Source organism: Myotis nattereri (genome assembly GCF_964212035.1).
Source record: "Myotis nattereri genome assembly, chromosome: 14".
Lineage (NCBI taxonomy): Eukaryota > Metazoa > Chordata > Mammalia > Chiroptera > Vespertilionidae > Myotis > Myotis nattereri.
Genome location: NC_138089.1, coordinates 60,037,336 through 60,059,322, shown reverse-complemented (window position 1 = coordinate 60,059,322; position 21,987 = coordinate 60,037,336). Strand labels below are relative to the sequence as shown.

The 21,987-nt window shown below is 64.1% G+C and overlaps 1 protein-coding gene across 2 annotated transcripts; it reads right to left on the bottom strand.

The window, feature by feature from the left end:
• Positions 1–3,804: 3,804 nt before the first annotated feature.
• Positions 3,805–15,845, bottom strand: MST1R (macrophage stimulating 1 receptor; the record flags this gene model as incomplete). 2 transcript variants are annotated; one of them, XM_081106371.1, is made up of 20 exons in its annotated part: positions 3,805–4,868; positions 6,430–6,566; positions 6,918–7,083; positions 7,341–7,450; positions 7,543–7,724; positions 7,843–7,923; positions 8,248–8,454; positions 8,526–8,627; positions 8,773–8,935; positions 9,013–9,159; positions 9,268–9,477; positions 9,633–9,726; positions 9,806–9,967; positions 10,231–10,367; positions 10,466–10,631; positions 10,863–11,023; positions 11,298–11,468; positions 11,613–11,741; positions 11,819–12,007; positions 14,595–15,845. In XM_081106371.1, the coding sequence occupies 20 exons, from the start codon at positions 15,843–15,845 to the stop codon at positions 4,616–4,618; spliced, it is 4,218 nt and encodes a 1,405-aa protein (XP_080962497.1). In that variant the 3' UTR covers positions 3,805–4,615. The 2 variants fall into 2 exon arrangements, with proteins under 2 accessions (XP_080962497.1, XP_080962498.1); XM_081106372.1 differs by having other exon boundaries at positions 10,231–10,325.
• Positions 15,846–21,987: the final 6,142 nt, after the last annotated feature.

Genomic DNA, 21,987 nt, shown 5'->3' with positions numbered 1-21,987 from the left:
GGGATAAACTGACAGGGCCGGGGCTTCAGGAGAAACAGTCATTTCTGAGTGTCCCGGGGTATCCGCTGGGGTGGCTGGGACCCAGGGGCCACACCTCTGGACTGAGCTGGGCCAGGCAGGCTCCGCCGCTGCTGGGCACCTGCTGCCTAACTTTGGGCTAAGGACTCGCACCAAGAGAGGACCAGTGTGAAGACCGTTGTGGAGAGCGGCTACGGTGTTTGAACAGGTTCAAGCTTCGGACTAATGAGGGCACAGTCGTCTCATGGCCACGTGCAAGTCCCAGCTTGGAGGGCAGAGCCCTCCCAGCACAATTATAGCCAACAGCTGTAGTTGTGAGCTTGGACCTGTGGTCCGAACACGTGGCCCCACGTGCCTGAGTGATGTGGGTTTGATAGAGTTCAGGTGCATGTGGTTGAGTAGGATCGAAACCCAGGAGAACGTTGTAAACATCTTGACCCGCCCTTACTTTGCCTCGTGGAATCTGCTATAAAATACTCAGCTTGCAGGCCGTGGCGCTGTCGCTAGCTCTCCGTCAGAGAGGGCAGCGTCCCACCCAGACCCAGCTTTCTTTTCTTGTCAGTCTTTTCTCCATCCTTCACCGCCCCCTCTCGGGGTCCACCTGGCTGAGCTGGCGCGGCACATAAGGCGCCCAGTGTGGGGCTGAGTGTGCCATGGCCGTGCCGGCTCGCCACAGACCGTGCTCCCGGCCGCCCTCCTTAAAGAACCAGCTCACCCAGGGCCACCGCCCCAGCCATGCCCACAGCTGCCCCGGCTCTCCGGGCACGGTGCTCATTGGGTTAAACCCCCACTGGAGCAAACCCCGGAAGATCGAGGCTCTGTTGGCCCCCACTCTGCAGACGGGGAATGCAGGGTGCTGAACAGAGTGATCCCACTTCCTCCAGGCTGGAGTGCCCCTCAGGCTGGTTGGACTCTCACTGGGGCAGAGAGAGGCCACGGGTGAGCAGAGGCCGCGGGTGAGCAGAGGCCGCGGGTGAGGAGAGGCCGCGGCTGAGCAGAGGCCGCGGGTAAGCAGAGGCTGTGGCTGAGCAGAGGCTGGGCTCTGTCCCCCGAAGGGACTCCCCAGCCCAGCAGGTTTTCATCGGGGCCTGGTGGGTGGGCTCGGTGCTCAGCTTGGCCCCAGCAGAGGAAACATGTTCGAGAGCTGCAGCCCAGGCCTCCGCCAGCTCAGACCCCTGCAACTGCGCCCGACCCCACCCGACCCAGCACCCGAGAGCCCTGCTCTCCCACAGGCGAAGGGACTGAGTTCATGGAGGGGGACCAGGTGTAGCCCTGGGACCTCATGAGCTGCAGGAGGCAGGGACGGTGAAGCCGCTGTCCAGAAGGTCCCAGGGCTGGAGATGGGGCTGCATCGAAGCCTCCCAGGGATCAGCCCACACAGGTGTCTGGACGCTGGGAAACTCCCCAGGAGACTGGGGCCCGGTTCCCCTCAAAGCAGGTCCGTGGACCCCATGCAGGCGTCCAGGTGCCAGACAGCAGTGACACCGGTGGCTGAGGAGGGTGAGTCATCGCTGCTTCCCAGCCTGGCCTCCCTCCGCTCTCCCGGCTCCTGCTGGCCCAGCCCCACTGGGCAGCGAGGGGGAGAGGTGAGGCGAGCAGCTGGTCGCTCTCCACACTCGGGGTGGGAAGGCTGGACTCCCCCAGCCCAGGAGAGCCCCCCGCTCATGCCACCCCACCCTGGCGGCAGGCTCGGGCCCACCATGGCCACCCCCCATGCCCGAGGCACCACTCCAGCCCCCCAGCAGGAAGGCAGCCAGCCTTTGCCAGCCCTGGAAGCCCAGAGTCTCCCAGCCCGGCCGGTGTGGCCCAGTGGTTGAGCGTTGACCCATGAACCAAGATGTCACCGGTGGATTCGGGTCAGGGGCACATGCCCGGGTGGTGGGCTAGACCCCCAGTAGGCGGCATGCAGGAGGCAGCTGATGGATGTTTCCATCCTCTATTCCTCTCCCTTCCTCTCTCTCTGAAAAACGAATAGAAGCATTTGTTTCTAAAGGCCCTCCTGGCCCCCAGCCCATCGGGGCCTAGAATTACTCTCCTTTCCTCCCCTCCCTGGCGGCCCCGTCAGGGGTTTGAAACCCCGAAGCAGCCCCAGCTCCTGACACTCAGTGGCCCTGGAGGACAACGGTGTCCCCGTCCAGGAGCCCGGCTCAGGCTGACCGGGGGGCCCCCCCGGGAGGGTCCTGGCCCGGGGACCTCGGCCCAGAAACAGGCCTGGACGCCAATCAGCTGCACAGGAACCCTGACCCCCTGGGGCGCCCTTCCACCCCCTTCTCAGGGACCCCTCTCCTTGCCAAGCCCCATCCGGAGACCCCATCCCCTCTGAGCTCCTCTCCCATGAACACGAGCCAGGGGCCCCTGAGCCGCAGAGGCTCCGTGGGAAGCAACCTCGTGCCCCCCCCACCAGGCTAGGTGCTCAGGGGGACCCTTAGACCCCCAGGACGAGGTCAGGGTACGAGGACCGCAAGTGAGAGGGACTGAGACAGTCCTTGCCAGCGGGTGTGGGGACCACAGCTGGGGGGAGGGGGGCTCCAGGACATTCCTCACCTCGCTCCCAGCCTCGGGGGCAACACAGCTGTCCCCTCTCACAGAGACCAGGGGTCCCGCACTGAGGGGCAGCAGGGGTGCAATGGTGAACGGCAGAGCTGCCCCCCCCCACCCCCGGCTCATGGGCCCCTGGTCTCGGCACCCCTGCACCTGAGCAGCAGTCCCTGTGTCAGCTTTCCCTACCTGCCCTCAGGGCCCCGCTGGGCCCCCACTGGGGGTGAGGGTAGAGAGGAGAGCACTGGGCAGCGCCAGTCCCCAGGAGACCCCACTGCTTCCCAGGGAGCTTTCCCGTTCATTCTCACTGAGGATATTTTTCCACTGAGGTTTAGAGAGCAAGGAAGAGAGAGGGAGAGACAGAGAAAATATGACGTAGAAGAAACACATTGATGGGTTGCCTCCTGCACGCGCCCCGACCACGGCCCGGGCCAGGGAGGAGCCTGCCACCGAGGTACGTGCCCTTGACCGGAATCGAACCCGGGACCCTTCGGTCATCAGGCTCTATCCACTTGCCCCAAACCCAGGGTTCCATGTGAGAAAGGGCAGAGCTGGGACTCGCAGGAGAGGGAACGTACTCCCTTTAGGGTGAACGGGGGCCCCCACACTGGCAGGGCAGGGGCAAGTGGGGTCCTGAGCAAGAGCGGGGACCACCGCGATGTAGGTGCTGGGCCATCACCCGGCACCCGCTCCCCCTCAGCACCGAGGCTGCGGAGAGGGCTGCGCGGGGACCTGTTCTCCCTCCGCAGCCGGCCCTCGGGGCCATTGTCCAGTGGCCTTGACGGGTGTAAACAGCCGCCGGCAGCAGCACCTCGAAGCCGGTGCCCGAACCATGTGGCGCTGAGGCCTGGCTGCTGGCTTCGTCTCTCAAGGCTGCGAGTACAAGGCTGGCAGCGTGGGAGGAGGGACAAGTGTCCATGCCTGACAGTGCGGGGGGGGGGGGGGGGGGGGGGGGGGGGCTGCAGGTGGAGCAGGCAGCCCTGGAGAGGGGCGGGGCCAGGGGCGGGGCCAGCCATCCTGGCTGCTGCAATCCTGGGTGCTCCTCCGCCCTCTGGGGTCCACCCGAGTCCCCAGGGCCCTGCACCCTGGGTCCGAGTCTCGCTACCCTCCTGTTCTCTGGAGGCTTCTCACTGACCCAGCGCCTTCCCAGCCTCAGGGTCTCTCTTCCAGCTCTGCTTCTGCGCAGCTTCCGCTTGGCAGGGCCTTCGCCAAACATCACCTCCTGCAGACCTCCCTCACCTCTGCATTCACCTTTATTAAATATATTTTTATTGATTTCAGAGAGAAAGGGATAGAAACATCCATGATGAGAGAATCATTGATCGGCTGCCTCCTGCACACCCCACACCGGGGATCGAGCCCACAACCCCGGCATGTGCCCTTGACCAGAATCAAAGCTGGGACCCTTCAGTCTGCAGGCTGACGCTCTATCCATTGAGCCACACCAGCCAGGGCTGTATTCACCTGCCCATCTAATGCTGTCTTCCATTTCCCCAAAGCCACCTGGTTTGCTTGTTTTTTTTAAAATATATATATATATATATTTTATTGATTTTAGGGGGGGGGGGGAGAAACACCAATACGAGAGAGAAACATCAATCGGCTGCCTCCTGCATGCCCCCTACTGGGGATTGAGCCCGCAACCCCAGGCACGTGTCCCGACCAGGAATTGAACCAGCAACCTCTTGGTACACGGGATGACGTTCAACCACCTAAGCCACACGGGCCAGGGCCACCTGTCTTATTCTTTCAGTGCATTTACCAGAATTTATGCTTAAAGTCATTCATTGACTGGTTCATGGGCCAGCGTCACAGTTGAGTTCCCTGCGCCCAGAGGCCAGGCACGCAGCAGGCATTCCGTAAGTGCTCAAGGATCACCCGCAATGGCTCCCTCTGTGGCGTGAGCGGCCCGTGTGCCCTGTCCCCTGCTAGAGCCTGAAGGTTAAGGGTCAGGAACAGAGCAGTGGGCAGCTGGGGCCACCCCTTGGCGCGGCCTGGGGTTAACTCCCCGGCGGGGTGATGCCAGGTCCAGGCCCTCGGGGCCTGCCTGGGGCCGAGGTCACGTGGGCCTCGGTGGCTCTGAGAGGGGCCGAGGCCGGCTGGTGCTCCCGTGCACACGTGGGGACAGTGGGAGTTCCGGGGACATGGGCTCGTTGGAGGCGGCGAGGCCCAGGTTCACGTAGGCCACGGTCAGCTGCACGTAGTGGTCCCCGTGCAGGGCTGCGGCCACCTGCTCCACTTCTCCCACCAGCGTCCCAAAGGTGGGGCGCGCCGCGGGGTCCGCTGCCCAGCAGTGCTGCATCACTGTGTACCTGCGGGGTGGGGAGTGTCAGGGCAGGGCATGCCTCCACCCGCAGACTCTGAGCTGCCCACTGTTGCCCCCTGGCAGGCACGTGGGCATGAAGATGGTGACAGGGCCTAACGCTTAGCTCAGCCCGGCAACAGCCCTTCTCATCTTGTGATGGCTGCTCCCATCCTGCCTTCCCACCCTTAGAGGTCGAAATGCCTTAGAGGTTAAGGCATTCCTGTGCCCTCGTGCCCTGGGCTGTGTGATTTGGGTCAAGTTCCTTAACCTCTCTGTGCCTCTGGATCCTCCTCTGATCCCAAAGCTGTCGGGGGGTAAGGAGACTGGATGCCCATGAGGGGCCCAGCTCACAGGCTGCAGGGCATCATCGCACAGCCTCCGGGGAGGAAGCCCAGACACAAGGATGTGTGGGCGGTACCAGCAGCTTCTCTGGTTGCCAGAGAAACTGCCCCTTTATCTTGGGAATGTCATCCCTGCCTTAAAGGACACTTTAAGTGCCCTACACACAATAACCTCACATAATTCTCAGACTCCCTAAGGGCGGGTCTATTGTCATCCCAATTTACAGATGAGAAATCTGAGGCCCTGGGAGGAGCGCCTTGCTCTGGGATGGCCTTGCGCTGCCCAGATCCCCCTTCGCTCTCCCAAGGCTGCCGACTGCTCAAGGCTGAGGTCCTAGTCAGAAAAGAACCGCCTCCCCCAGGTCACACCCCTCTCCAGGGGCAGCTGTGACCGGTGACGACTAACATCTGGTACCAAGACCCGGCACCTTGATCTTAATTTTGCAAAACTCCGCAGGGCCGTCAGCTCCAGCAGTCCCCGAATGGGCTGCGGCCCCTGTGGGTCTGCATCAATGCCCACTTCTCTGCCTGCCCAGGCCTGCTCCCCTCGCCCACCTCCCAATAAGCCCCCTGCACATGGAACTCCATCTCAGGGTCTGCTGCAGGGCCTCGCTCCGGCCAGAGGCATCACAGGAGCCCCAGGCAGGCGGGCGTTCAAGGGCCAGTCCTCCGCGCAGCGGGACAGGACCTGCGGCCTGGGTCTGCCTGTCCTCACTGCAAAGGCCTGGGCGCAGCCGAGCGCCCGCTGCTGACGGAGATGAGCCTCAGCACCAAACCCATCCCCAGGCACGAGGACAGCACAGCTGCCGCCGCCATGCCTCCCAGAACGGGGATCGGAAACCGGATCCCGTGAAGAAAACATCTGATCGGAGATGCGGAGGGCGGTGTGGGAGCTAATGGAACCTTTCCTGAGACTGAGCGAGCGGGAAGATGGAAAACAGCCCCCTTGGCAGGGCTGTGGGGAGAGGAGTGCCGGGAAATCAAATCACTGGCCGCAACCCAGACAGCAAGATGGGAATGCTGTTACCATGGCGACCATGATATCCTCCCCGCACCCAGCCCTGAATGGGGGCAGAACCGTCCACAGATGAGGAAACTAAGGCTCTGAGAGGGTCCCTTCCCAGGTCACCAGAGGCCGAGGGCGAGGCCGGAACGCTGTCTCCTGTCCCCCCCGCCTCCCCGGCCTCCGGGGCCCAGCTCCCACCCCCACCACCTCCCCATACTCACAGAGCATCTGGGCAATACTCAGGCTGGGGCAGGCGGCGACCCTGGGCCAGGAAGTGAGTGAGGTCAAAAGGGTCGATGTGGGGGTACGGCGGGGCACCCCGTGTCAGCAGCTCCCATAGCAGCACACCAAATGACCACTGTGGAGGGTGGGGTTTGAGGCGACTCAACTCTCAACCCAGGAGGACCCCCAGGTCTTCTACCTCCCCGAGCCCTCTCACTGGAAATGGGGGCTCCACCCCCCAATCAGAGCCCGTTCCTCAATACCCCAAGAGCACCTTCGCCGTCTCCTCCCACCACTTGAGCCAGGCCTGAGGGGGGACTGGGTGGGGCCCGGGGAGTTGAGGAGCCAGTGAGCCCACAGCCTCCTCCTGTCTGAGAGGTGGGCGGGGGGCTGCGGGGCTGCCCAGCTGGCGAGTCCCTGGGCCCGGTCACCATCGAAGCCGGAGGGGCAAGGCCGGGTGTCTGCGGGCTGCGGGGCGGGGCCTCACCACGTCCGACTTGCTGGTGAACCGGTAGGTCTGCAGGCTCTCCAGCGCCATCCACTTGACCGGCAGGCGAGCGTGGCGGTGCTGCTGCACGCTGTAGTATTCCTTGTCCAGGACGCCGCGGGCCAGGCCGAAGTCGGCCACCTTGACCGTGAAAGACTCATCCAGCCTGGGAGAGGGGCGTCGCACTCAGAACTGCCCCCACCTGGCCCCGAGCCCCCCTGTTCCATGTCCTCGCAGCGTTTCAGAGCCAGGGTCCCCTCTGAGCCTGAACTGGGCAGACAGGACCACTGTGGCACGCAGCCAGGCCAATAGGCCCGGCCGCACAGCAGGGGCTGGAGCGGAACCTTCCCCGAGGCCCCTTTGGGGCAGCTGTGGCCCCGGCACCTGCCCCCTCGCCCCACCCCCGCGGCTCCAGCCCCTCACATGCAGTTCCGAGCAGCCAGGTCCCTGTGCACGAACTTCCGCTCTGCCAAGTACTCCATGCCGCGGGCCACCTGCAGGCCGAAGCTGACGAGGTCCTTCACCGTGGGGTTCTGGGGGGACAGGCGGGTCAGGAGGCGAGGGCAGGACGGCTCCCTCCCCGCTGCTGCCTGGCCTCCCGACCCAGGGCCACAGGAGCGCTGACCCGCTGGGGCGAGCGGATGAACTGGAGCAGGTCTCCATGGCGCATGTAGGGCAGCAGCACGCGGGGCAGCCCCTCCGGCGGCAGCACGATGCCCACGAGGGCCAGCACGTGCGGGTGGTGCAGGTCGCGCATGAGCAGCCCCTCACGCAGGAAGGCCTCCACCTCCTGCACCTCCGTGATGCCTGCGGGGCGGCGAGTCAGGCCGACGGGGACAGGAGAGGAAGGGTCTCCCGCCCGGGGTCCCTCAGCGAGGGGGGAACACCGCAGGGACCAGGACCGCCCATCCTCTGCCCCACTTACGATTCAATGACTTGATGGCACAGTGGACTCGATTCTGGGCCTCGTCTATGTACTCTCCATGGTAGACAACCCCGAAGTGGCCTGGCGAGGGGAGGTGGTGAGAGGGGCCCAGCGCCCAGGGCCCAGACCACACCCTCTCGTGGCAACCAGACCCCAGAGCACCGACTGGCATTAAACACAAGCAGCAGCTGCACCACGGCACAGCCTGCAGCCGCCCAGCCCGCATGAGCTGCACCAGAACCCACGGAAAACAAACGAATCCCGACCCCACAGAAGAGCAGCTGGAGGCTCAGAGAGGCTCCTTGGTGTGCCCAAGGTCACACAGGAAGGTGAGAAGGTGACAGTCCTGCCCAACTGTCCCCTGAGCCCGTGTCACATCACAGCCCCCCCGGCCTGGCCCCACACCTTTGCCAATGACTCGGTCGCTGTGGATGACGACGCGCTCATGGGGAATCAGCACATCCTTGACCTCGGCCAGGAGCACAGGGTCCAGGTCCCCAAGCTGGATGGACTTTGTCCGAAGCAGCGGGACACGGGACCCGTCCCCGCTGTCTGAGAAGGACGCTCTGTGGCCCCGACAGGTGGCATCCAGACCGTCCCCGGCGGGAGAGGCTGCGGAGGAGAGGGAGTGAGGGACAGGAGGGGCAGGGCGCTGTCCCCGGTGGCGGAGGGCCCCGTCTCACCAGGGCCATGTCTGTAGTCAGAGCCTGCCTGGAACAGGGACAGAGGCAGGCCTCCGGGGCTGTGGTCCAGAGATGCCAGGTCGTCCAGGTTCGGAGAGAAGGCTGTGGAAGAAGAGCCCTGGTAGGCAGCCTCGCCCCGCTCCTGGAGGCCGACCCCTACCCCGGCCGGGGCAGACAGGGGGCCGCACTGGGGGATGCCATGGTGGAGGTGGCGGCTGAGTCGCCCGGGCGTGGGTGGGGAGCTCACCCAGCTGCTTCCTCCTCCGGTAGTTGAAGACCAGCGCAACGGCCAGGAGAGCCACGAGCAGGACCAGGGCCAGCAGGACACCCAGGAGCGTCCTCTGGAGGGGACCCCCTGGGCCTGGCCGCACCACTCTGCCCAGGACCTGACATTCGCCATCCACGCAGACCTGGGGGAGGTGGCAGTTCAGGCCCAGCCCGCAGACCCCAGCCACGTCTGCGGCGAAGGGCTGGCCCAGCTGCCTACCTCCAGGGGGGCGCCGTCCTTGCCCAGCGGCAGGGTGGGGGGCAGGGGGCAGATGACCACATCGCCCCGGAGCTCATGCTGGCAGCTCTGGCCACCCACGGTGACGTTCACGTCCACACAGTCGGCCACGGCTCCGAGGCCGATGTACTGCGGAGACAGCGCGAGGCCTGGCCAGCGTGAGGCCTGGCCGGTCCCTCTCCCTGGCGCAGGCTTCAGCCCCACCCTCCGCTCTACCACCTCCGCCCCCACACTCACCTCGAACTTAAGGGCATGCTCCTCCGGCTTCAGTGGGGCCAGGTCAGTGCTGGGTGGGTGGGGCGGGGGCAGGAAGCGAAAGCCAGGCAGTGTGAAGCCAGCAGCTCCATCCCCCCGGGCACTCAGGTTCCCTGTCACCCACCCCTGGGGGCCTCGGACCACGTATTCGGGCAGGCGGCACCACTGCTTCTCCGGGAGCTGCCCCGCACACTGCCAGGGCCCAGGCGAGAGTGGTTAGGCAGGCATCCCCCCGTGGCCATCCCAGTCTCCTCAGCCCAGCGTCGGGGGGGGGGGGGGGGCTGGGGCTCAGGGGACGGGCTGGCCTTCCTCCCTCCTGGCCAGTGGCAGCCGCCGGCCCCGCTCACCGGGTTTTCCACGGCCGTAAGCCCGTCGTGGAATGACAGCGCCAGGCGCCACACTGCGGTCAGATGCCGGCCACGGATGGTGACGTGGGAGCCACTGAGGAGGAGAGCAGGCCCGTGGGCTTGGGGTGCTCTGAGGGCGGCTCCCGACCAGAGGGGGAGGAGGTGGCACCTACCTGTAGCCGCAGCTGGGGCTGATGCCCAGCACGACGGGGTCTTCCCGGTAGTGGAAGGTCCAGGCACCCGGCACCGGGGCGCCCCCCACCTGCAGGCGAACGGGAACGCTGGCCGGGGCGGCACCAGGCGGCGTGGTGCATACAAGCTGCCCCTCGCTGACCCTGCAGGACGGGGGCTGGGTCAGGGCCACTCTCCAGGGGTCTCTACTCCACAGGTCTGTCCAAAGACTGACAGTCCCAGTCAGACCCCAAGAAGAAAGGGCGGGAGCAGGCTCCTCACAGCCTTGGCTGGAGGCAGGGGACTTGGTGATGGTCTCTCTTGCCATCCCCAAACCACCTCTTCCTGGGCCTGACCCTGTGACCGAGCTGCTCTCCCTCTGCCCTGAGGCCCGGTGGCCTCCGCGCCCCCCGCCGCCGGCACTCACCCGTCCAGCAGGCACTCGCTCCCGTTGACCAGCACGGCCCGGCTGGTGCCTACGGACAGGCCCTGGCCCGTCAGGGTGAGGCGGGTGCCCCCGGCCTGCGGGCCAAAGAGGGGGTGCACTTCCTTCAGCACCGGCTCCTGAGGGGGCGTGGCGGCGGCTTAGCTCGGGCGGAGACCCTCCACTCCCAGCCCTTCCCTGCCCAGCGGCCAAGGGCACAGACAAGACCCGGCCTCACCATGAAAGAGAAGCCGGGCAGCGCGGAGGCACCGTTGACCCAGAAGTGCTTGCCCCGCGGCATGTTGGTCACGGTGAGGCTCACGTTGGCAGGCCCAGCTGCCTGCGTGCCCGGGGGCTGCAGCTCACATGCAAGCTCCTCTATGAAGCCCTTCCAGGACATGGGGCTAGAGCCCCCGGAGCTCACGGTCAGCCAGAGGTCACACGGGCCGGGCTGCATGCCCACCGCCGGCTCCAGGGCAGGAGGACCTGGCCGGGGGCCAGCCTTGCCCGCTCCATGACGCCAGGGCACACGCAGCTTGCCTCGACCTCCCTGCCCCACAGGCAAAGGCTAGGGCTCAAGGGGAGGGGCCGCTGGGTTGCCCCCTGAGGAGAGGAAGGGCGGGGGACCGTGGTACCTGGGGTCTGAGCTGTCCTTGGGCAGCAGTCGGCAGGGACTTTGGCCCACGGTGACCTGGTGGGTGCCCTCAGGCACCAGACCGTCAGGGTGTAGGTAGAAGTTGGAGCCACACAGGGTCAGCCTGGTGCTGCCCCGGAGGGGTCCGCTGTGAGGATAGAACTGGAGGGGGAGCAGACAGCCTCTGTGGGCCAGGCCCTCAGCCCCGGCTGCTTGCCCCCAACTTCCCTGCCACAGCCCTCGCCCGCCCCGCTCCATTCATTCTAAGTCATGGCTAGTCCGCGATCACTTTTCTGCCTCCAAACCTGCACGTGCCACCAGAATGCCTTCCTTAAGGACATCCCGGGCCCGAGGAAGGTCATGGTCAAGACCTGCTGCCCCCACCCCAGGCCCAGCTTGCCTCACCCTCACCTGTGCCCGGCCAGGCAGGCCATACCTCAATAAGCTCAGGTGGGCAGTGGTCCTGTTGCCAGGAGCCAGGACACTCCTTCTGCCGGCCACACATGCTCCCACACCAGCCACAGCCCATGAAACGCTGTGCCCGCAGACAGCGCCCGCAGGTGAGGAAATGGCGGCAGCCGGGGCCTCTGATGGGCACCTGGAAGACCTTGGGGTGGCAGAAAGGTGGCTTGGGGTGACGGGAGGAGGTTGGGAGCCCCTGGTCCCGTTGTAGAGCAGCGTGGCGAGACCTGGGTGTTAGTGTCTCTCTCGCGCCGGGCCCTGCCCCTGCCCCTGCCCCTGCCCGCCTTACCTTGTCCCCAGAGGCAAAGAGCAGGTGGTTCCCAAGGCGACTGACATCCCGCTGCACGGGCTGCCTGCTGCTGCTCAGCGAGAAGTTGGAGACATACAGCAAGTAGCCGAGAGACCGGGCCAGCTCCACCTGGGACAGGACCGCTGTGAGCAGCGTGGGGATGGGCAGGAGGACGCAGGGCACGGGCTGTGGAGACGGGGGCCTACCTGCAGGACGCGCCCATCGCTCGTGCCCATGTGGGCCACGGTGACGTTGTCCAGGCTTGTCACGTGCAGCGCGGTGATCTGCGTCGGGCCTAACAGCCCGTTGAACAGGTCCACCCGGGGGATGCTGCTGCTGACCAGCAGAGGGAAGTGGTAGCAGCTGCCGTTGGAGCTGGGCGCCGTGGGGTCCGGCTGGGGGAACCGGGGAAGGCGTCAGGGCTCACCCCACACAGTGCCTGTCAGGGGCCACAGCAGCCCGAGCTCGGGCTGTCACCTGGCCTGCCTGGAGGAGACCCAGGCCCGCCACTCCGCCCCCTCCCCCGCCCCGACCTCCCCCCCACACACCGCCGACCCTGGCCCTCCCCCATCATGTCCATTCTGACAGTGAGTACTGAGTCCTACAGACCCAACCCCATTCTCTCCCCACAACCACTCCCCACGCCTTACACACAAGGAAACAGGCGGGACCTAAAGGCCCTGGTGGGCCAGGTGGGAAGCCTGAGCTCTGGAGCAGAGTCCTCTCCTGCCCCCTGCTGGCTCTGCCTTGCACTGCAGCAAGCCCGGCCCCTCTTAGGGGTTTCTCCACCAGCTGAGGGCGCTGAACTCTGGGTTAACTTGTCCGCACAGGTGGCCACATGGTCCTTCTCCCCGAGACTCCAGGGGGCTTCCCCCACTTTCAGCGCTACCTGCGCCTCCTTCAGACAAGCCAGGGTCAGAAGGCCCAGGTGCCAAGCGCGGTCCCAGGGGCCGGAGGCGCTAACATCTCCCTGCTCTTAACGAGGGCGTTTGGGGCTGCACTCAGGGCAGGGCTGCAGAGGCTTCTGGGAAACCAGGGAGCCAGGGTGTGAATGCAAGGTGTTTGCTGAGTGCAAAGTGCAGGCAAGGGCTCGGTCATCCTAGCTGCCTGGGACCCGGCTAGCTTCGGGGGCGCTCAAGGCTGGAGCCCCTGAAGTCTCCATTAGACCAAGGATGCGGAACCCAGTCATCAGACCTCAGCACTGATGGGGGGGGGGGGGCACATGAGCAGGTGCAGAGCTGGGTCTGCGGCTGGTGGGTGAGGACGGGGACTCTGTCCGCACTGAGGAAGGAAACAAACGGGAGGCCCGTTCCTCACCGGAAGTCAGTTCGGTGTTTCCAGCATGACTCAGGGGCGGGTGGGGCCGGGGGGTGGGAAGAGGCCCTACTCCAGTGGGGCCACACCCCTGCCTGCTTGCTTGGCTCCCCACGCCTCAGCTCTGGCTCCCCAGGCTGGTCCGGTGGCCCGTGGCTCCTGGGGCCAGGGAGGGCAGCCAGCAGCGCCGAGCCCCCGGCTTCCCGAGGCCAGCCCCGTGAGCAGGGGGCTTGCCCTGGAGGGTGCCTGCCCAGTCACGGACAAACATGGTGCCAGCTGGTTCACACACCTCCCAGGGGCCGGCCAGCCTGTGGGCAGGGCTGTAGGTTAGGCTGCCTAGAGCCAGGCACTGCCAGGCCTTGCTGGGTGCTCTCTGGTCCACTGGCCACTAGCCCAGTTGGGGAGAGGTGCAGGCTCCGCAGATGGAAGAGGAGGGGGGCAGACAGGGCTGTCAGGCCCAAACGAGGGAGCCCCAGCCCTAGGCATCCTCAGCCTCCATGAACTCAGCTGAGGGCGGGGAGGGGGGCTGAAGACCCCCACCTCGTGTAGAGCTCCCCCCACGTCTGGGCCATAACAGGAGCCAGACAGGAGTCAGCGGTGATATCGCAACAAGGCGAGGGCCGCAGGGCAGCCAAAGGCTGCGAGAGCAGTGCCTGTCTGTCACTTGCTGAGGGACCCTTCACCCGTGTCCTTGGTTTAATTCCTTATAACGGAGGGTGGACTGTTTCCATGGCTCCCAGGAATCAGCTTGGGCTCTGTTTGTCTCTGCTCCAGCTCCCCGACACGTGGCTGGGGAGCCTGGCGAGGGTCGGCTGGAAGGAGCCCAGAACCCAGCCTGGGCTGGGTCACCTCCTGCCTGGGCTGAGAAGGGGGCTCGCTCCGGCAGGGCCCAGCTACAGTGGAAAGTGCCCGAGAATCCTGCGTGGTGACCCAGTTCCCCAGCCCCTCCTAAGTCTGTACTCCTCCCCAGATGTTTACAGTTGCTTGCACAAGACTAGGGTGAGCCTCCTGGAAGCAACTAACTAGAGCCAAGCCACCTTCCCCCCACCCCCCCAGATCCGGGGCCTCCCGCTTTCACCCCACCCACGGAGAACAATCCATCCGGATGAGAGTGCCCTGCAGACTCCCTGACAAACCCCCAACTTCCCAGCCCGGGCAGTTCCAAGGCCCAGGAGCTGGGGGAGGGGCTTGGTCGGCCACTCCTGCAGAACAAAACAAGTGCTCCCCGAGGGAAAGTGAAACTATTGGGAGCGCTGAGCCCCTGTGCATCTGTGCGCATCTGCCTGGGTGCAGCAGGGCCTGTCTGGGTACTGTCTGTCCCTGCGGGGAGGGTGCTGTCCGTCCCTGCGGGCCAGCGGGCCGGGAGCCCATCCCTCTACCCAGTTTGGCAGCGTGCCTGGCGGAGAGATGGCTAGGATGCAACCCAGTGCTCACATAACCAGGGAAACTGCCTAAGAAATCGGAGGCGGTGGTAGGTGAGGGCAGAGCAGAACGGGGTGGGAGCAGGGACAGCCCGCCCGGCAGAGGCACCTCCGCGGCTTTTGTGCGGCAGAGAAAACTCCTCCTCTCGGCCTCGGGCTCCCAGACCCGCGGGCGGTGGGAGGGAAGCGGCCGGGATTCACCCACGGGCACGCCACTCTCAGATGAGGGCCCCTGCTCTCTGCTCACCGGGTTGGGGCACAGAATGGGCGCCTGGAAGAAGTCGAGGCCTCGCCGGAGGCCCTGGGGGGAGCGCGCCTCGCAGCAGCGCTCCACGCCCTCCTCGATGAGCGCGTCCACCAGCTGGATGGGGAAGGCGCAGACCACGGAGCTGGGGCCCGCGCGGCCTCCGCCGCCTCTGCCGGCCCCGAAGGCGCCGAACAGCACCACCTGGCCCTCGGAGACGCTCAGCTCGCCGGCCAGGCGGCCGCCCACGGGGGCCGTGTGCGCTGCCCGCAGCACCGGGTAGGGCTGCCCGCCCTCGGCCGCCCCGCGGCGCCGGCGTTTGGGCTCGAAGCGGCAGTCCAGGACCAGCTCGCGGTAGTTGCCCACGTCGGTCTGGACGGCGCTGAGCCGGGCCAGGCGCGTGTGGAGGACGCCGGGCGCGGCGGACACGCTGGCCCGCTGCACGGTCAGGAAGTAGACGAAGTCCCCCGCGTGGAAGCTGTGCACGTACTCGATGCGGTAGGAAGCCAGGTAGGCGGGCAGCACCGACAGGGCCTCGAAGTTGGGTGCGAATCCCGATGCGTCGGCCCTGAATCGGCGGATGGACACGGAGCGGGGGCTGAAGCGCGCGGCCACCTCCGCGTCCAGCGAAGACGCCGCGTACAAGTAGGAGGCGCGGCCCTGCTCCACCACGGTCGCCACGGTGCCCAGGGGGCTGGCCACGCAGTCGGGGCAGTCCGCGGGCCGGTTGCGCTCGGCGGCGAAGAGGCAGGCGGGCGGCGCCAGGCGCGGGGCCGTCTCGCCCGGCTCCAGCTCGAGCTGGAAGCAGCGGCCGTGCAGGCTGGAGCCGCAGCTGATGAGCGCGGGCAGCACCGGGTCCAGCACCAGCACCTTGGCGTCGGTGTCCCCCGGCGGGCCGTGGGGGCCCGGGCCGCAGGCCGCACACGTCTGGCAGCCGGGGTCGCCGGCGGGGCCCGTGGCCAGGCTCTCAAGGGGCTGCAGGTCGGGTCCGAGCATGTGCAGGCGGTTGCGCGTGGCCACGAACACGGCACTTCCGTCCTCGCCGCCCTCGTAGGTGGCCAGCGCCTGCACCGGGCCGCCGGCCGAGAAGCGGGGCACCGAGTACTGCACGTCGAAGTCGCGGGAGGCGGCGTAGGGGATGCGCGGGCACTGCCAGGAGCCGCCGGCCGCGGGCCCCGCCGGCAGCAGCAGCGGCAGCAGCAGTAGCAGCAGCGACAGCGACAGCGAGGTCGAGGGCGGCGGGCGGAGCTCCATCGAGGCGGCGCTGGGGTCCGGCGGGGATCCCCGAGGACCAGGGCTCGGCGGGGCGCAGACTCGTGGGCTGGGGCCGGCGCCCAGCGCAGGTCTGGCAGCCCGCGGGCACCGGATCCCCGCCCTGGCTCCTGCGCTACTTCCCCCTCCGGCCGTGCCGCGGATCAAGGCACCTGGCGCCGGGGCACACCCACCGCCGCGCAGGAAGTGGACTCACCTGCCGCCCGGCCGCTCCCTGCGGGGCTCCGAGACCGCGGAGGCGGGCGGGGCGGAGGCGGGGCCTGTGGGGAGCCGGGCCGCCCCGCCCCGCCGGCTCTCGGGCCCTGGGACGTCCTGCTCCGGCTCCCGGGCGCTTCCTCAGCGGCCGGGGGTGGCTGCGCCGGGATGGCCTGGAGCAGTAAGGGGGCCCGAGCCGGCCCAGCCCGGACCCGAGGCCCTGGGCGGCAGGGAGGAGGGGCGGTGAGGTTTCGAGGACCCCCTGACTCATTTCTTCTCTCGGTGCCATTGTTGCAGCAACACCCTCCATGCTGGTTCCCGGGCAGCGCCTGGGGAACCCACCGTGTGGGGAAGCGACCAGGAATGGGCGAAGGATCGAGGAGAGAGGTGAGGGGCCCCGGAGTGACCCCATCTTCTGTGGGCAGGGGCCCTCCTTCCTGGCTTGCCCTGGGCTGTCAGCAATAGGATGGGGTCAGGGGAAGGTGGGCTGCACCCTGCCCGCCTGTGGACGGAGGGGTTACCCGGGAGGCCAGGCCGGCTGGCTGGACAGTGGAGCCAGGAGGGGCTGATGTGGAGGCCCAACCCCAGTTCTGGCCCCCTATGGGTGCCTCAGGGTGTGGAGGCTGTAATATGGGACAGGAAACAATGGGGGCCTTCCTCTGACGCTAATCAATAATTCTCTCTCATCATTGATGTTTCTATCCCTCTCTCCCTTCCTCTCTCAAATAAATGAATATATATATATATATATTTTTTTTAATGAGGATGTAGTCTCACTAGGTGGTAGCCCAGAGCTCTCTCTCCAGACTGGATGTAAGAGGGGGTGGGGGGAGCGGAGGTAACTTAGGTCTGCTCTTGCCATCTCTCACCTGGACCTCAGCCCTCTCCCCCCGCCCCCTTATCCCCCCTTAACTGGCCTGACAAACCCAGGGGTAGCCAGCAGGGTGGGCCCTACAAAATCAGAGACTGAAAGTAAGCACATCGGATGGTCTGAATATAAACATTCCCACTGGAAGTGGGTCATGGAGGGTAGTCACAGCCTAGGCCTGGAGCTGCCTTGACAAAGGTCAGTCTTCCCGGAAGTGGTCCTGTCTATTGTCTCTGTGCATCTGAGACCCCTCAGGGCACAGCCACAGCACAGAGCACGAGACCCCAGAACCCCATTGTGAGCTGGTTCCCCAAATACCAGCTCTGTGTGCTGTACACGTGAATTGTTAACTATCCGCATAAAGAAGTTTGGCCCCGGTGGGCGGCTCAGCTGGTTGGAGCGTCACCCTGTACACCAGGAGGTTGCGGGTTCAGTTCTAGATCAAGGCACATACTAGGTTATGGGTTTCAACAACTGATCGATGTTTCTCTCTCTCCCTTCCTTTCTCTCTCTAAAAAAAAAATCGGTAAGAACATATCCTTGGGTGAGGGTTCCAAAAAGAGAACAAAGGAAGTTGGTGTCTCTGCTTTCTCCCTCCCCCTTAATCTGCCACCAATGGATTTCATGTCACCTTCCCTACCACTTCTCATTTGATTCTTGTGGGGAAAGGGGGCCACACACTAACCCTGACAAGCTCAGGGGAGGCCTGCGTGGTGGCCTCACACACTCAGAGGCCAAAAGTCACTACAAGGATGGTCTGAAATGAGAACTTCCTAACCGTGAGTCATGATGGTGTCCTGTCCTAGGCCCGTATATTTGAGGAAGGTTAATCTTGACCTTAACTGAGTCTGTTTTCTTTTTGCACCTAAGAGAACATACCTTTGGTCTGAGTAATCCCTTTCTCCAGACCCCTCAGGCACAAGCTCATGGAGAGGGAGCGCATGAGACTACAGATCTGTCGCCCTCCCTATGTGCTGTGCATGGTCATTGTTAACTGTCCTATACCCACCAACGTAAAAGGAGGATTAGCCTCTTCATCGTATCTTCATCCATTCCAGAGATTTCCCCACTTTGCTTCCTCCCATCTCCCTAATCTATCACCAATGAATTTCATTGCCTCCTCCTTTAGTTGTAATGTATAAAATAAAGTGCGCCCTAGCTCGTTTGGCTCAGTGGATAGAGCGTCTGCCCTCGGACTAAAGGGTCCCAGGTTCCATTCTGGTCAAGGGCACGTGCCCTGGTTGTGGGCTGGGTCCCCAGTAGGGGGCATGCAGGAGGCAGCCAATCAATGATTCATCATTGATGTTTCTATCTCTCTACCTCCCCCTTCCTCTCTGAAATCAACAAAAATATATTTAGCCGAAACCGGTTTGGCTCAGTGGATAGAGCATCGGCCTGCGGACTGAAGGGTCCCAGGTTCGATTCCGGTCAAGGGCATGTGCCTGGGTTGCGGGCATATCCCCGGTGGGAGATGTGCAGGAGGCAGCTGATCAATGTTTCTCTCTCATCGATGTTTCTAACTCTCTATCTCTCTCCCTTCCACTCTGTAAAAAATCAATAAAATATATTTAAAAAATATATATATATATATTTAAAATAAAGTGCAAAACTGCCATTTTCTCAATCCATTGAGATTTTTTTTTCGCAATCTATTGAGATTTTGCTTCCCAGCAATTGTCAGTTTGGCTCAAATAAACTCAAAAATTCTTACAGGGTTTGGTCATTTCTTGTGTTTACATTTTAAATGTATAAAATAAGCCGAAAAACTGCCATTTACTGGAGCATTTTCTCAATCCATTGAGATTTTACTTCCTGGCAATTGTCATCAGTTTGGCTCAAATAAACTCATAAAAATTCTCTATAGGTTTGGACATTTCTTACATTGACACTGGTCCCCCCCTAACACTAAAGAGGGGCCCTGGGGGACACCCTCCACCTCGCAGCCCCCTCAGCCATGGGGGCCTGGACCCTGGAGGGTGGGGGAAACTCGCAGGATGGCCTTGGTCTGAGGACCTGTGAGTCCTGGGTCTGTCTCGCCAATGGGGTGGGACCAAACCCGGGTGCGGCCACCTCGGTCTTGGGTTCCGGCTAGGAAAGAATTCAGAGCCAAGACCCAAACCGTAAGAGAACATTTGTTTGGAGTCACAGAGGGAGAAAAGTAATTCCTAGAAGAAATGGGCTCAGGAAAGGAGTTGCGGTAAAGGAAGGGCCCTAGGAGCTTGGGAGTGAGGGAGCTGATGGTAAGTTGCCCGGGGCAGGGAGGGGGGGGGAGGGAGGGAAGGAAAAGAGAAAGGGAACGGCCTGGGGCCTGGGCCTGAGGGTTTTAAGGGTGGAGATGCTACAGGAGGTCCCATTGGAATATCTCGGTAGAGCATTCAGCAGCTTTCCCGGGAGTCCTTTCCCCGCAGGGGTGGTTCGCCAATGCAGCTGGCACCCAGTCACCGTCAGCTGGTTTTGTTGCTTATCGGGCCTGGAGCTGAACTACAGCTGAGGCCTAGACGTTCTGTCTCCAGAGAGAAAAGGTCAGGGGGTCCAAGCCAGCGATGTGCGAGGGGAGGGAAAGGCACCTGGGGGAGAGGGCCCCCGACAACTGTCCTTTGCTAGGCACCTGGCACTTTCCATCCTGGTGACCCGTGGTCCTTGCTCTGCCGCCAACACCAGGGCTTTGAAGAGTGAGGAGAGTGGGAGAGAGGAGCCCGCAGCCCAGCAGAATTCCACGGGCATGAGGAGCTGTAATCTCCGCTCCCCGCCCAGCCCCTCCTCCTTGCTCCTCCTTCCAGGAGCACCCTTCCCCTTTCTCCTCCTCCAGGGAGCCTTCCTGGCCCAAGCAGTGCCAGTCCCATTTTTGGGGTCTCACAGACGCTATGCTCCATCCACCCCGGCAGAGTTCATTCTGGATAACTGACCCCTTCCCCCATTCCTAGTGCTGGACTCCGCCTCCACGCTGAGCACATGGTGACAGAGCAGGAGCACCTGTGTGGCCACACCCAGGGCCCGGGGAACCCAGTACCTGGGGTCACGTAAAAGGCACTCCCTCCTCTACGCAAGCTCGGAAAATCACCACATGGCTCCTGTGTTCCGCAGGCACCGTGTCTAAAGGTAGTCAGGCAGGGGCAGGGCAAAACCGAATGAAACTTTCTCCGCCTGGAGCAGAGACGTGGGAGGGAAGGGGAGAGAGAGAAACATGGATGGAGACACACAGACTGGTTGCCTCCCGCACGGGACCCTGGCCAGCCCTTGACCTGGAATCGAACCTGCGACCCTTTTGCGTGTAGGCTGACACTCTCACCACTGAGTCATGCCAGCCAGGGCGAGACACGGGTTCCTGGGACCTGTATCCGCCTCCAGACACTTAGTCACCCTGTCCTCCCCTTGGGGGGCGGAGGGGGTGGGGGGGGGGGAGTGCTGCAGTTAACAGTTGGCTCTCTGCTGCCACCGTGTGGCCACGCTGCTGGCTGCCCCAGGCCAGCGTCTCGCCTACAGCTGGGTCACCGGGCAGCGGGTGTCCCCAGGAGCGCCTGCCCCCTCCCCAGCTGCACAGGCCGAGGCAGGCACGCCCTGCGGGAAGCCAGCTCAGGGGCCCTGCAGCGCCCCGCACAGGTCGCCCCCAAGGCGAACTCACAAAGCCTAGCCTCGGTTTGGCTCGCGGCAGCTGCCACCTCGAAGGAGTGCTGGCCACCCCCCCCCCCCCAAACAATACTCCAGAGCACTAGTGCCCGCCTCTTCCTCCAGCCCAGGGACCACCTTAGAGGCAGCAGGGGGCCCGCTCTAACCACGGCAGAACCCCACACCTCGCTGCAGCACCCTCGGTGGCTCCCGCTGCCGGGCTTCTACCTGGAGTCGAGAGCCCTAGGCCTTGGAGACTCCCGGCTTCGCTGTAAACCAGTCCCACCGGGTCCTTTACCGGGACCTTCCCTTTGCACAGGCTGGTTCCTCCACCAGGAGCACCTTCCCTGCTCGCCTGCCATCCCTCCCTCCACCCCCATTAAACCCCCCACTCCTAGGTGTCTGCTGTCCTAGGTACAAGCTCCTCTCATTGTGACCACCCCTCTCCCCACCAGGACAGGTATGAGAAGCCGAGTCCCGCCAACAAGAGCGCCTCGGCTGACTGTGACCGAACACCCGCCCTGGAGGCAGTGGTCTGCAGCCTTGGCCAGGAGCGAGGGGAACAGCAGGGAACAGGCAGAAAAGCAGCCCAGGGCCCGTGCGCCCGGCAAGCGAAGCTGTGGCTGCTCCTGAGGGCTTTGGGGATCTAGGCAGATGGCCTGCTGCCATACTCATCCTCACGGGAGCAGGGAGGGGCCACGGGCAGGAGCTATGCTGCCGTTTCCGGGGACAGTGAAGTAGGACCCTTCCAGGGCGCCTTCGCCCCAGCCCACCCACATGGACACGCTCCCCACATGGCTTGCTTTCCGTGCAGATATTTTGGCCCAGCTCTCAGACTGGTGAGCATGACTCATGCTGGTCTGAAGACATATACAGTGGACGCTGTTCTCTGATAAACACGTCCTGTCTTCCACTCCCCAACAGTGAGGTGGCCACGTTGTGGCAGAACGAGGAGAGGCCCTGGGCAGCAGGGAGGGGCTCCTGCACTGGGCCCTGAGCTCTGCCCAGAGAGGTCTCAGGAGAGTGGCCGAGGCTGTGCCTTCCCTGCTCAGCGTCCTGGGGCTCCCGGCTGTGCCAGGACTGACCCTCCCCACTTGACCGTCCCCATCTTATTCAGCCCTGCCCCTGCCCAGCGACAGCAGCCCATGGCGCAGAGCCCCAGCCAGGGCTTCCAGGTGGGTAGGTGGTCCTTGGGGGCCCACTCAGGAGTGACGGGAGGCACAGGGGGAAGGGCTGGCAGGGGCAAAGCCAGGGCGATGCTAGAGAAACCCTTATGTGTGGTGGGACTTCGGCAGAAAGCAAACAGCTCAAGTCCAGGGCCCAACTCTGAGCTCGTACGGCCTGATGCTGGTGGAAGGAGGGAGGGAAGGAGGGCAGGGGCTAGGACGGAGGACCCGGTGTCTGTGAGCAAGAGTGAGTGAGCAAAAGAGCCAATGACCAGGCCCGACACGTGTC